General features: G+C 33.9%; 1 protein-coding gene across 11 annotated transcripts in view; it reads right to left on the bottom strand.

The window, feature by feature from the left end:
* The window catches only part of Robo2 (roundabout guidance receptor 2), a 564,046-nt gene that overhangs the window by 101,273 nt on the left and 447,350 nt on the right, over nt 1–15,423 (bottom strand). For all 11 annotated transcript variants that reach the window (XM_058574553.1, XM_046430545.2, XM_058574555.1 and 8 more), the window contains one exon: nt 2,440–2,564. In XM_058574553.1, coding sequence (XP_058430536.1) covers nt 2,440–2,564 — 125 coding nt within the window. The remainder of the gene's footprint in view (nt 1–2,439; nt 2,565–15,423) is intronic.

Below are 15,423 nucleotides of genomic sequence, written 5' to 3'. Positions count from 1 at the left end.
GACATGGAAAATGGCATTTGATCATCTTTATTCCCTGCTTGTATGACATGGCCAAAAGAAAATGGATTATAAGCAAAACCAAGGAACTCCATAGAGCTCTGCTTGCCTTGAAGTGTCTGAGAATCCTATTAGCACTAATTGGCATTATCAGCACATATTGAGGAATATGGACCATTAAGTCCAAGCACTTCACTCTTTCTACTGATGGATAGTCATAGATCACCATAGAAATTGGATACTAGAGACAGTAAGACCAATTTATTTTTCCTAATATCCTAATTCATGATTTGAAAATTTACAGTTTGCTCAAGCACTTCTCTTTACTCTCTCTCCCTCTGTGCTTCCCTCCCTCCTCCCAATCTCTAGATCCCTGATGGGAGCAGATTGGTAAGAAGAAGGTAACTAGACCTATGATAATAAACAAGCCAAAGAAGCTAAGTAGAAATTTTGTGGCATCCTTAGCTATAGTATATATGGATTTACATGCTACTTTGTCAAATAGGAAAAGGAATACTATAATGCTTTTGATAACTATTTTCATAACCATTAAAAACAATGTTTAATACCATATGTGAATTAGACTACAGGAAAAAAAACATTTTGTATCTAACTTGGAGCTATTTTGAGGGATATTATGTACACATGAAATAATCTTACAAAAATAAATCATATATATATATATATATATATATATATATATATATATATATATATATCAGGAAACATTATGAGATTTCACTCAAAACATGACTTAAAGTATGAATTTGCAATAATCAAATTGCTTTACATCATTATGTTTGCTATCAGTGACAAAATAGCAATTTGTGTTATCTTCATAACATGTAAATTCCTTTTACATTTATACTTATTCATGAAATCTTCATAACTCATGGGAGGTAAGATGTATAGCCCCAAATTTCAGATTAGTATAAAAACTAGCTTTAGTAAAGTTAAATAGCACTTACAAATACTGTGCAACAAAAAAGGAGAAAAATGGCTTTAAGGCCTCTCCTTTAAAGGTTGTGAGTGTGTATGCATGTGTGTGTTTAACTATCATATCATGTTTTTTCATACTCCTGGAATGTTTGGGATAAATTCACGTGAGAGAAACTGAAAAGAATAGTCAAGGAAATCTACAAAGAGAAATACATTTTATAGCTGTTAAATGATTTAAAAAAAATGGGAGTTGAAGTCTGATAATTCTGATATGGGATAAGGCAGTGGGCATGACTCTCCTTTCTTCATTGCCTTTACATCCCTGACTCAGAAGGGAAGTGACAAGGAGTGTTGAGAAAGTAAGAATGACCAGGTGTCCATTCAGAGATTAAAACTGCTAGTTTGGGGGTGGTTCAGGAATTGCAGAGGAACCCCTGCAAATTAGAAAGCATGGCTGAGCAGGGCTTCCTAGAGGCTCTCCAGAAAGACAGACATATATGAGTTCTAATCAATAGGTTCTCTTAATGTAGCTAAAAACATTCCCTACCGCTGGCAAAGTTTTCAGATTTCCTATGACTTATAATAATATTTTCAATTAATCCCTGAGAAATTTTTTCAGAACCTGGACTAGTATCAGAATGTGCTGGGGAAGAGTACCACAAGAACTACATTTCTTGTCTGGATGGTTTTAGAGAATCTAGCACAAAATAATTCAAGATCTCTCAGGAATGCACAAATTTTTATGCAAAGATCACAATTTCAGATCTAATTTAAGCTGAAAGTTCCATTCATTGCCTCAGAAGGTATAGGCTAAACACTCTCTGAATTTGGACCAAGTGCTAAATTATAAAAGTAATGTATCCAGTTGGCTTTGGGAGAGACATTGAGAGGCCATCATGTCCAGAAAGAGCAAAGCAAAGACAAGGCAGGTATTGGCTCTTTGTGTTATATATTATTTCTGTTTAACCCTACTGTGAAGAAATCCAGAAGGGAAAATGAAAGAAAATATTTCTTCAACTCTTAAGTGGAAACAGGGTTAAATTAATAATTTTTTAAAGTCATTTATATTTTCTATCTAGGAGTGGAGTGATATTGGATCTATGCCAATAAATGCTAGAAATATTTTTTGATCATCTTCCATGAGTGAGGAACTATTCTCAGCTCATTGTATGTCCCAACTCACTTACACAGACTAATCCTGTGCAAGAAAGCAAAATCACCTTAACCTGCAGAGATTTAAATATTTACAGAGGTTTGGTTGGATTTTTAAAATAAGGTTGCTACACTCTGTTTCTTGCAAAATGCAGGATTTTTAAAGATTACCACTAGCAAATAAAAAGTGCTAGAACATCTGTCTTTCACTTATTTTAGAATCATTTGCCTTTCTTTTAGCAATAAAATAAGTTCAGCATCTGATAGCAATGGAGGCAAGGCAAGCTTCAGGGAGTACCAAAGTCAGCAAAGTTCAGAGACTTCAGAAAAGCAGTCAAGCCTCACACTCACCTGGCTGCCTTCTTTCTGCCAAAACACAGCTGGCTGGGGGTTTCCTTTAGTTTCACAGGGAAATGTTGCAGTTCGACCTTGAGCAACAATCTGATCTCTTGGCCTAACCACAAACTGTGGAGGAGCTATAATTTAAAAGGAAAGAAAATGTGTAAATATCAACCATTGTCAAAGAAAAAGATATAAAAGAGAAAATCTGGCTCTGGGTGGATTGCTCAGTGCCAAAGAGGCTACATTTTTTTTTTTTTTTTTACTTACTTGTATGCATTTCTTAAAACACTAAGGGATTGGGGAAATAATGTGAGAAAACTTATTAGCAGATCTATTTTAAATATTGTCCATTATATTATATCCCTGTGTCCCACCTACTTATATGTGAAAATAGATCCCTTATGATTCTAACATTTTTAGAAAAATGATTTGGTTATGTTTTTTAATAAGAAAAACATGGAAAGGAATCACTCCTTTACACAATTATCTCCTCCTTTAAAATCCATCTCCTGGTACACACTCATTTTATTATAATATTTGTAAGATATTGAATGAGGCAATGGGATGTCAGAAGGCATAAAATATGATCCATATTATGAAAATTCTTATATTCTGGAATTCAAGATTTGAAGATTAAAGACATTGAATTATTTAAGGGATGGAAGTTACATATTTGAAATAACAAACAATATAAATAAATGTATCATATTAGTTTATTCTATTTAATTAATTTCATTTGGACAGACAGGCAATAGTCAGGCAATTCTTATGTTCTCTTACTTGGCAGTAAAGTCACACAGGGTAAAGCTTTATATGATAGTTGTCAAGGAACTCAAAGTTGAATAGAGACATTTTTTTAAAACATGATGATTTTGATAACAGTAAACACAAAACCTATACATCTAAGACAATGGTAAGTGCAGTGGTAGAGGTCCTCTTGGAGCTCTGAGGGGAACTCTTCAGTTATAGTGTCCACAGTCAGTGTGACCAGACTTCAGGAGGGAGGGATCCCTTTGTGCTTGAGTGGCTGTGAAAGGCTGTGTGTGGGAAAGGGAAGTTGTGGGAACTCTGGGGCAAGGGATGCATTTGGATAAGGGGTTGATGAACACATTCCAAGCATAGGCATCTCCCGGGCAAAGTAGAAGCAGCAAGAACATCTCCAGCCTAACAGTGTACAATCTGGCAGGAAAGGGAGGTCGGAGTTATATAAATATCATGGCAACAACGGAAGACTTTAGAAGCCATACTCACTTTATTCTGTCTCTTTCTGAGTGGGGTAGTGATGATAAAAGTGGTTTGGGAAGCTTTAACCCTTCAATGAACTTAGATTGGATGAGGAAGAATGAATGGGGTGAGTGACATTTAGTCACTAAAGCATGGAGTCTGGCTAACAAGCTAATAAAATGGTATTGTGAAGATAATAAGGAAAACAAATGAGTAACTCTAACAGTAAAGAAAAGAGAGGGATGAGGGGCTGGGTACAGTGATGCACGCCTATAATCCCACGACTCATGATGCTGAGGCACAAGTATCGAAAGTTCAAGACCACTCTGGGCAACTTAATTAGACCCTGTTTTAAAATAAAATTAAAAAACAGGGCTGGGGATGTATCTCAGGGATAGAGCACCTCAGGGTTTAATCTATCTATCTATACCTATATCTATAGATAGATAGATAGATATAATACAAAAAGAAAGAAAGAAAGAGGGCAGGGATGGGGTAAAAATGCTAAGACAGAACAATTTAGATTGGAACCTAATGATAAAGAGAGACAAGGGAGAAAAAACAAGAGAAAGTATAGCTAGAAATTTTCCCAAGGACATCTTCAGAACCAAACCCATATCAGTTGTAAACACCATGTGTATTCCATGACTTTTCTGATCATCTGTTTATATTTTAACTAGTTGCTTATGCTAGAAAACTAAGACCAAGCAAATACTTTCAAATCAGTTTCAAATTCTAAGTTTTAGAATCTGGTATACATCAGCTAAAAGGTGAGCTCTAAAGAACTCTGACAATCAGCAACATCCAATAAAAGACTTCACCTGGATTTCTTTCACGTTTTTCAAGTGCATAAGTGCAAATCCAAGAACAGAATAAACACATGGTGCCCCAAACCTAAAACCAATCATTTATCCTAACAAAAATGCTATCACTGTGAAAGCAGCGGTATTTTTCTCAAAAAGAATTCAGTGAGATTTGTATTGACTTATTTCTTTTTAGGTGTTCTATTTTCCTGGCTCCTAATTCAAGATATCCAACACATACCCCAAGGACAGAAGGGATAAATCTACTAAGTGAAATTCTTTTCTATAACTAAAGATAACGGAAGACTCATTCTAACAGTACAGAGAACCCGGATTTATGGCTCTATTTGGACAGAGTGTGGTTTATGTTGCCTGGCATGCTCAGAAGATTACAGGCCTCTCACAATCTACTTGTTATTTCTACACACTTCTCCTGAATCAGCAGATACATTGATTTTTGTTCCATGTTTGCTAATAGAAATGATAGTTTAAATCAATGTTACAAAATTACTTTAGGAAAAACTTTTAAAGTACAGCAGTATTCATTTTTCAGCAGAAATGTGAAACCACTGGATATTTTTGCCACAGAAGATTAGTTGGTCTTCATCATATGTAATATGGTATGGGATTTTTCTAGAAAAAATGTTATGAAATATTTAAGAATCAGTGTATAGTTGTATGAAATCCTATGAAAGAAAAGTAATAATGCCAATGTGGACATTAGCTTTTTGAGAAGTATTGAGGAATTTAGCTTGTATGTCATCTTCAAAAATTAAAAACCCAATTCAGTCAAAATCAGTTATTTGACACTCTTTAATAAAAGTTGCCTATTCAGCTTATTAGTTCATTTGCACAGCTTTGGGTGAGAAATAATTTAAATTGGCCTATATAACTAGTTAGTGAGACCTGAGAACCTGGGTACTTACACAATCCTCCTTTATATATATATTTTTTAAAAAAAGCAATAACAGATTGAAATCATCAAATGAAACATAAATGGAAGCAATGAAAACATAGTTTTAAGCATTTTATTCTCTGTCATCTACCTATGTCAGTAAAAGCACTATCTGTAATTTAGATATAGCTATAGACTTCCTTGAATTTGATACTTAAATGTTTGAAAATGTGTTTTAGATGAGTGTTTTTGTAAAACATTTTTGAAATCCTCATCCTATAGTTTTATCACAGCTGCTAAAATATAGTCCCCCCCAAAAAAAAGGATTCAGAATTGACCATATCTATGCATACATTTTCCTGAGAAGCTAGAGTTCATCCATTTATTCATTCAAAATGTACTGATTGAATACAAATTCTAAGACATTCTGCTTGGTTCAGGGCATGGGAAGCCAAATATTACATGGCACTTGAGTGGGGGTGTAGCTCACTGTTAGAGCTCTTATGTAGCATGCACAGGCTCTGGATTCCATCTCCAGTACAGCCAAAATAAGAGAGAGAGAGAGAGAGAGAGAGAGAGAGAGAGAGAGAGAGAGAGGTATTGGGAGGTGCTCTCGTCCTACTTGTCCTATGGCAGAGATTTCTCAGGGAACAACACATCATGACACAATCTGTACAATAATAGAAAATGCAAGAGATGGCTATATTTGAGCTGTTATTTGAAGCACAGGTAAGAGATCACTAGATGAAGAGAATTAAGGTCACAGAACAAAGGCACCGAACATAAGGCAAAGACCTGTGGAACTGGATTTGGTACAGGAAGATAAAGAGTTTTGAAAGTAGAAGAAACCTGGTGTACAGAGCTGATATAGATAAGATCAGATAATTTATACAAAGGAGTTTAAAATTGTGTCCTGAAAGCTATTAAGATCTTTTCAAAGATGATTTTGCAAAATAGATATCAGATACATGGTTTTAAAAAGAATGCTCTGGAAGCAATGTAGATGGTGATTGGAGATGATGATTAGAAAGACAGAGACAAAGGCTGGAACACCTTGGCAAGTTGGGACAGAAAATCCAGTGAGAATTGCTATGAGTAGCACCTAAAGAAAACATTTCATCAGAACTCCTACACAAAAATGAAGTGCTGTAATATCACAACATAATATTTACCACTCATTATATCATTTTGAAAGACCAGGAAATCATAATTTCTTGAAATTTTTCCAGTTTTATATTTTTTAAAGACCACTAACCAAAAGCCATCAATCCTAAAAACTCTCTTTTCCCTGTGTTATCTATTTATATTATACTTTTATTCTAAGTTATTATAAATATGCTCTATTTCTAATGTATGCAATTATTTCATGTCAATAGCCTCATGGGTCTCAATAGAACCAGAATTGTTAGGTGTAAATTTTTTTTAAAAGAAAACTAAAAATGTTGAATCATTTAGCAAAACAATCTAAAAAGCTTTTGAGTCTCTGAAAATACATGTCCTTTTGTCACCCAAAGTCAGGCCAACAAATAAAATTGCAAGGATCAGTTTTACTTTTGTAGATTCTCTTTCTCTGCCCAAGATCTATATTGCAATCTTCTGTGAAGGCATATCAGCTCAAGGAATTTACTTTTGAGGTTTTAAAATGAAAAACAGCATCAATTATTCTTCTGATGACACTCCACAGTTTCCGCATCTCTGCCAGGTGGCAGTGAGAATGGTTTGAAAAGAGAGTACTTGGCTGATGGCACCAAAGGGAGGGAGTAGACAGGGATGGCGTTTTATCAACACAGCATGATAGTGGGAAGTGTGCTATACATAAAAGGGATTTTATACAATGGTTCTCATTAAATATGAAAAAAACACAATTAGGTCCTCAAGATGACAATTCAAAACATAATTTAAACCCAATTCGAATTAAGGATATCGAGTTATAAACTCCAAAAGAATATGCTAGTTATAAAAATGGCAATTCTCTGATGTTTGTTAAGACAGATGACTATGAAATACGTATTTATGTCCTCTCTAAAACCTGAAAACATTAGACAAATTTCTTGTAACTATGCTGCAATAACCTACTTGCTTACTATGTCAAGTGATTATACCTTATTGCTTTAGCTATAAGAAGAAATGAGATGGAGCAGAGTGATGCAGTTCAGTATTTAATCAACACATACACATTAAAAAACAATATCTCTATGAGAAAAGTATGTTGTGTGATTTCCAGAGAAGTAGACCTGATCTATAAAAAGGTCAATTAAGATTAGAAGTCTAGGCCAGTTCACTTGAAACTGTGTTTTGAGAATTTAAATACAATGCACAGCAAATTAGATTTGATTTCTGCGAAATTATGCTTTGATACTGAATTCAGCCCAAGCTGGCTTCAATCAAAGTCACGAGACAGCTCTGTTATGCTAATGCTTGCTGGTGAGAGTGAGTGGGTGATATGGAAATCAGATAGCTGAACAGGAGTAGGAAGCATAGGCCATGCATGAGGTGGGCTTTGAGATGAGGGGAGGGGGACCTTAAAGGTTAATCACATCATGTTCAAGTTGTTTCTACAGGAAAATATGACTTTGTATGGCAGGCATTAACATGGAGATAGTCATGCAGCAGTTAGGTACATTAATATGTGATACAGGGCGGTTACAGGCACACTCAGCTGCTCCCTTTCTTTGGGTGTAATTTCATGCCTGAATAAATAAACTTTTGATTCAATAGTAATAAACATTTTGAACTTCCTGACAAACTGGAGTAGAAAACATTTTTTGCTATTTAATATAATTTACTTATTAAATGCTAATATATTCTGCAAACATTTAAAAAGCAATCTCTTTGATCATTTGCTTGAGTCAAAGACTTGCTCAGTCACAAACTGTGCAATACAATGACAATAATTAACATTAATTGAGTGCTTATTAAGTGCTAGGGACTATGTTAAACCATCTACAGGCATTATAGGCATTATTTCATTTAAAATTTGAAAACCTTATGTCTTAATGATTACCATTATGATATAAAGGCCAGTAAACTGAACTTTATAAAGGGTACACAATTTTTTTAAGGTTAAAGTCTTAGACTGGAAGATAAGTTTACATTCATTTCAATGTCGTAGTTGGACCTATTAAACACTGAACTGCTAGTTTAATTTGTTTTACTTCAAATTATAATCTGTTTAACTGAGAATTTTTCATGTCTAGTATCAAATAATTGAGTAAGAATTTTAGGCTACAATTTCCAATAAGGTATAATATTTAAAAAATCATAATATATTTTTCTTGAATGGCTGTTTTTATTATTTAAAGGGGCATAAAACCCATAATCTTTTTCTTCCTTTACTAACTCTAAGTACAGCCTTTCTTAAATACACTTTCTTTCAAATGACTCTTGATTCAAAACCCTACAGTGCTTTTCATTACATGGCAATAAAAACCTACAATGCATATCATTGCAAGGCTTGCAAATCATTCTCTCCCAAGATTTTATCATCCTGACAGTCATTTGTCCCCAGACTACTTCCAGAATTTCAGTAGACCAGTCTTCTCTCCATCACTCACATATTTATTGGCTTTTCTTGTGCTTAACCAATCTTGATATCTATTATCTTTTGATTCACCTTGTCAACAAGGATTAACCTGAACACACCCTGACCTTGTACTTGCCCTGTGTTCCTTCCAATTTCAGGTACATGCCCTTCCTTGCATTGTCTCTCTCTTTTTTTCTCTATTTTCCCCTATTTACATATCTTACTCAGATCAGTAGTACATTCTTATTGGTGTGAAGTGTTGTTTACCACCTTGCACTGAAATGTTGACTTTATTTGGCCTAGAAAAGCTCCTAAGAGTGAATTTGAATTTCTAAGTAAAGGGCACGGATTAGGAAATTTTAAAAAATGGATCTATAGCAAATATTCAATATTTTTTCCATCTCATTGCACTCAAAGCTTCTGACATTTTTTCATCAATACTATTGGTAATAATTTGGATGGAGGGAAATGACAGAAAATGTTGGAAAAAAATTTCTAACCAATTTGAACATGACTATATAACTATAAATAAGTAGCTACCATCCCAGAGGAACAAAAGTATATAGACAAAAATAGGCATTTTATAGCAATCAGACCTAGAAGTCCTGACAAAATGTTAGTAGGCTTGCCTTTACCAACAAGAAACAGGCAGAAGTCATTTCATTACAATGCAGTGTACTCTAGGAATAAGAGATAAATGTTTATTCAATCTAAAAACAGAAGAGTTTGACTTCTAATTGATAAGTGATTGTTTTGAACTTATTTAATTTAATTTATTTTTTACTATTTAATATTCACTTGAGTCCATATCACTTCTTTTAATATTGGAAATGCATACATAATGTCATAAAATATTTGATTTGAAGCATATTAATACATAATTCATCTCAGAGGAAAGAATGCATTTATAATGGAAAATATAAATTAGGAATATAGGATTTAAGATAATCACTTTTATAAAGCCCATTTAATCACATTTTATTCATTTGTCACTATTTCCAAGGAATATAAATGATCAAATTGCTAAGTTACTTACTTTTCCAATTAACTGTTTTTCTTATTGAGTCCACAGCAATAACTCTTCTAGATGAGTAAATGGTTTCTTTTCTAATGAGTAATTGTAGCTAATATTAAAATTCTTATTACATGCTAAAAATACCAATATCTATACCTTTTCTTTTGACAATAATATAATTTGTATAAATATAAACAGATATGTATTTTTTTCTGACATCTTTTTTTTTTTTTTTTTTTTTTTTCGGGGAGGGATGATACCAGGGATTGAACTCAGGGGCACTCAACCACTTAGCCACATCCCCAGCCTAATTTTGTATTTTATTAGAAACAGGGTCTCACTGAGTTGCTTAATGCCTCACTGTTGCTAATGATGGCTTTGAACTTGCAGTCCTCCTGTCTCAGCTTCCAGAACTGTTAGGGTCTATAAACAAGTCTGGATGGCGCCTGGCATTTTGCCAGAGGGATTGGTTTGTGAAGTAACCCCAGCGAGCCATTAAGTGTGGAGATTCCTTATTGGTTGACTGCTGTATCTAGTTTATGTTAATTAAGATAAGCTGTGTGTAATGTATATATACCCCTCCTGTCCTACAATAAACGGCTCCCACTCCTGCTGTATCAATCTACACAAGTTGCTCCTCACCCCCCCCTGGTTATTTTGCTGCAGCCGGACTGCGGCACAGAACCATGCCTGGCCCATCCCCCATACACACACTTTTCTGCTATCAAAATGAAGATGGAAAAGTACTCTATAGTTTACTAGTTTCAGAAATTTGAAAAAGTAAAGTAAATGGTTAAAGAGAATAGAATGATCACAATGAATGAGAGTCTTAGATTCTTCATATATTCAGACTTCACATCCTGCTCTTCACCTATCAGAGGTCACATACACACATAGGAGCATCCATTTCTTGCGTGAATAATGATGCTGCTGTCATTTGGTATTACTCTGTGCATTTCTTACTTCCTCTTATGGAATTTGTTGACTTTGGGAAGACTACAATTTTGGAGGGTTCATATAATACTTGAAACCCCAAAACCACTCTCAATTATTCCAAACCCGATGACCAAAGTAGGCAATGAAGTGAGCCAGTTATTACCTAGTGTGATCACAAAATAATTAAAGTGGACTTCTTAATTGCATTGTAGAGCAACTATAAAAGCAATTCTAAGAGAAGCTAAAGGAAGGAAAGAGGGAGAAAGGGAAAGGCTAGAGGGAAAAAGGAAGGAAGGATAGAATTTGATTCTTTTTTATTGATTAAACAGTTAAGAGGAAGGGTAAGAGGTTGTTCTTCACAGAGAGAAAAACACATGTTTTATGTTAGAAATATAATTCTTCCAATGGCACCATGGGTCCATTAACCTCACCTCCTTCTTTGTCACCACTGGCAATCTAGATCATTCTACATTTTTAGTCAGCTTGTTAAACAAAAGGATCATATTAGTGAAACTTTGTATTTTTCCATATTAATTGTCTTTACTTGTTTTACAAAGCCTTCTATAATCCTATGATGGTATTAAATATTTCTACATTGCAATATTTTTTCCATCTCATTATACTCAAAGCTTCTGACACTTTTCCACCAGTGATACTGTTGGTCATAATTAGTGTAAGTAGTATACTTACTTCATCATATAACTCAGGCATGTTTATAGAAATTTTAAGCTTTATTATATTTTGCATTAATAAAGTAGATTTAATTTCGATTGTAGGTAAGTACAGGAACTCATACTTGATTCAACATACAAGTTGCATAGAACATCTGAACTATAAAAAAAGAAAACTATACATTGAAAACTTTCTAGAAATATCTATAAACATTTTAAGAAATTTTGAACTTCTAAGTACCACTTCCCCGTATTTTCTGTTTTTTATCAGAATTATTATTATTTTTTTACTTTTTAGGGAACTCTTGATTTGTAAGTGAAATACTATTAATTTTAGAACTAATTGTTTATCAAGACAATATTCACAAAATTCAGAAAAGAACAATCATATTTTTGACCAGCAAATGGAGAATATTTAAAAAGTTTGTTAAAAAAAATCAAGGTCCTATGCTGCTAAACTGGGGAAATAAGATTTCTTATATTGGGGGTAGAAGGGGTCATAACTGTGCAAGTGAGGATGAGAAAACTATAGCCTAAAAAATGGCTCTTCAAGTAAATGGTGAGACAAGACATCCACTTTCAGTCACTTAACCTGTCAACTTGCCAGAACTGTCACATCAGCATTCCAGGAAAACCAGGAAGGCTGATCACATCCCATTATCTCATTTTTTAAAGAAAGACTGCATGAAGATGCCAATCAGAAAAAGGAAAAAGGAAAAATTTTTTGCAACCCAGGAACCAATGTACTGATGATGAAGGGTTGCTTAGTTAACGGAATTTTAATATGCAACTGCAATGTTTCTTAATAACATTAATTACACGCTTAGTAAGGCACCATCCTAACTCATTAGTGCCTTCTTTTTGTTGTATTTTATCTCCTACTAGCAGAATGAGGAATATGTGATTGGTCTGTTACCATTAATGTTGCTTAATCTTTTTATGGCACTATTTAAAGCTTCTTGCATAAACATTTTCTCTGCAAGTATTACCTATGTATGCATATGTGTATATCAATTAACTGTGCCAACATTTGGCATGCCCCTACCACATGTAAGTGTTATGCTAGAGCTAGAAGCAGCAGAAAGATTAATACAACAACATATTTGCAGATAAAGAACGAATCATTTTGTAGGATAGAAGAAAATAGCATCATCAATAAATCTTGGAAGCAATATTTGCCAGATAGCCTAATGTGCATTCAGATATATTTTAACTCAAAATTTAATTTAATTTGCTAGTTTATATATTTTTAATGAATATAATTATGTACTAGTCTCTTGAGTAATCTTTAATATGTTTAAGTAAGTAGTGCAGTAATTTAAATGTCATGCATGTAAGACTTAGGTGTAATACATATCACAATATATTTTATAGGATATGAAAACATACATATCATAGTGTTTCTTTCGGTCTACAAATTACAATAACGTATAAAAATGAAAATTTTGACCTTTTTTAAAGGCATAACTCAGATGTTCATGTGTTTTATTCTGTCTATATCCAGTGAAATCTCTTAATTCTCATCTCATTGGACAGTTTCAGGCCACAGAATTTGCATTATTACAGTATTCAAAACTTATAGTACTTTAGGTACCAAGTTAAAATATTTAGTTTCTATTTTAATCCTATGTGGAGAGATTCTAAAATTAATGAGATTTAAACTTTTTGATGTTTGGTTTAAGATAATGTAGTCAATATTTTTTGCTCTATTTTCCTCTAGTTATTATAAGAAAATAAATAAATAATATGGAAAAGCTTCTGTAAGCCAAAACAACAAACTGTATGGTATCCCTGCCAAACAGGTTCAAGTCCGGAAGAGAAAGAGGAAGCAAGGTGAACATCAGCATAACCAGCCACCATTCTCTATCACTAGTCATGTCACTATAATTTCCTGTCACATTGCAAAAGCTAGTCATTTGATCCTTTAATCATGATTTTGAAAATAAGAGACATGACTACATAGAAAACCAGCTAAAATTTAGAAGAAAGGAAGGTGAACTTAAAGAAAGAAAAAGCCAAGCATCCTGTGGTGGGCAGAATTCTAAGGTGACCCACATGACTTCCGCTTGCTAGAGTTACTCTCATGATCATGTTATGTTACAAAAGAGATTCTGAAGATATAACTGAGAGTACAAATCAGTTGACCTGAAAAGAGAAAGATGAGTCAGTTGGGCCTAACTTAATCCTATGAGATTTTTAAATATTTAGATTTTCTCTAGTACCAAAAGGGAAGCAATATAAAATTAACACATACGAATTCAAGAAACCATTGCCAACTTTGAAGGCCCTGTAAGCCATTTAGGAAGGCTGAAGAGTGACCTCTCAAAACTGTGGGTGACACTGAGTTGCAGCCAAGGAATTGGGGACTTCAGTCTACAACTGAAAGGAACTTAAGTCTGCCATCAACACAAACAAAATTTGAAGTGCTTTTTTTCGGAGAATTTCCAGAGAAGAGGTTAACTTGGTATATATTTTGATTTTCACCTGTTGAGACCCTAAGCAGAACCCCCCCCCCCACCCCGCCTTTTACCTGTCTGTTCTTTGTATCTATAGAATATTGACTTAATTAATGGATGTTGTTTTTAATAGCTCAGTTTGTGGCAATTTTCTCTCAGTAATAGAAACTACCATGCCTGAAAGCCATCTTCATTACGAAGAAAGGAATATAAAGGGAAGATGAGGAGGTAGTTTCATGTGGGAAAGCAGAGAGTTCGAAACCTAACAAAGGTTATTGTTTATCAGCAGAGTCAGTAAAACACTAAGAAGAAATTGATTTTATTTTTTTTTTCATAAAGGAACCAATCTAGATGCTCTTCAATAGATGAATGGATAAAGAAACTGTGGTATATGTACACAATGGAATATTACTATAAAAGAAATTTTGTGGCATTTGAAAATAAAAGAAAATAATTATGGCATTTGCAGATAAATGGATGGAGTTGTAGAATATCATGCTAAGCGAAGTAAGCCAATCCCCCCAAACCAAAGGCCAAATGTTCTCTTTGATAAGTGGATGCTAATCCATAATGGCGAGCAGGGCATGGGATGCGTGGAGGAGCTCTGGATTGGGCAAAGGCAGGGAGGAGAGAGGAGGGAGCATGAAGATTTGAAGAAATGATGGAGTGAGACCAACATCATTATACTAGGTCATGATTGCATCAATGGTGTGACCCTAATTCATGTACAACCAGAGAAGCATTCTGCTGTCATATATAACTGATTAGAACAAATAATCTTGAAAATTAAGGGAAAAAAAAAGGTTCAAGACCGCATTCCAAGCAAGGGCTAGCAAATTACCCTCATACTTTCCTCTTCTCTAAACATGCAAACTGTAGTCTTCTGCACTCAACTAGATAATTACCAGATAATAATTCAAACAGGATCTAAGCAAAACAAAATAAATTGATATATATTAGTGAACTACTTATTTAATTAAAGAGATAAAAGGAAAAATAATTAATCCAAGAGAAATGACCAGTACCTTCTAGGAATTATCAAAGAAACACAGACATACTTTAGAATAGTTGACCATATTTTAAAGGAAAGTACATACAATGAGGTTTTTCTTCTAACAAAACCAACAAACAAATTCATAAAAGGGGTAAATGGGTTAAATGACACATGGAGATTAAGAAAGGTATGTAAGGGCTCAGCAAGGAAATGGGGGAAGAAAGAGAAAAACAATAAATTATTTTAGTAAGAAGAAATATGTGATGATTATTATTTAAAAAGGAAGGTGAAAACTGACATTAAAATACACACATATGAAATAAAATTCTTACCTTTGAAATTATTACAGCATAGTCAATAAACATGGAATGTAAACAAAGGAAAGCCAACATACAAAGTATGTCTGAAGAAAATAAGTGAAAGAAAAATATTCAGAGATAAAACAGAAGGAAACATCCTTGAAGGATTAACTTAAT

The sequence above is a fragment of the Marmota monax genome, unplaced genomic scaffold, assembly GCF_021218885.2.
Source record: "Marmota monax isolate L192 unplaced genomic scaffold, Marmota_monax_Labrador192_F-V1.1 WCK01_AAM20220418_F8-fsc00016, whole genome shotgun sequence".
NCBI classification, from domain to species: domain Eukaryota; kingdom Metazoa; phylum Chordata; class Mammalia; order Rodentia; family Sciuridae; genus Marmota; species Marmota monax.
This window is presented reverse-complemented; position numbering and strand designations above follow the sequence as displayed.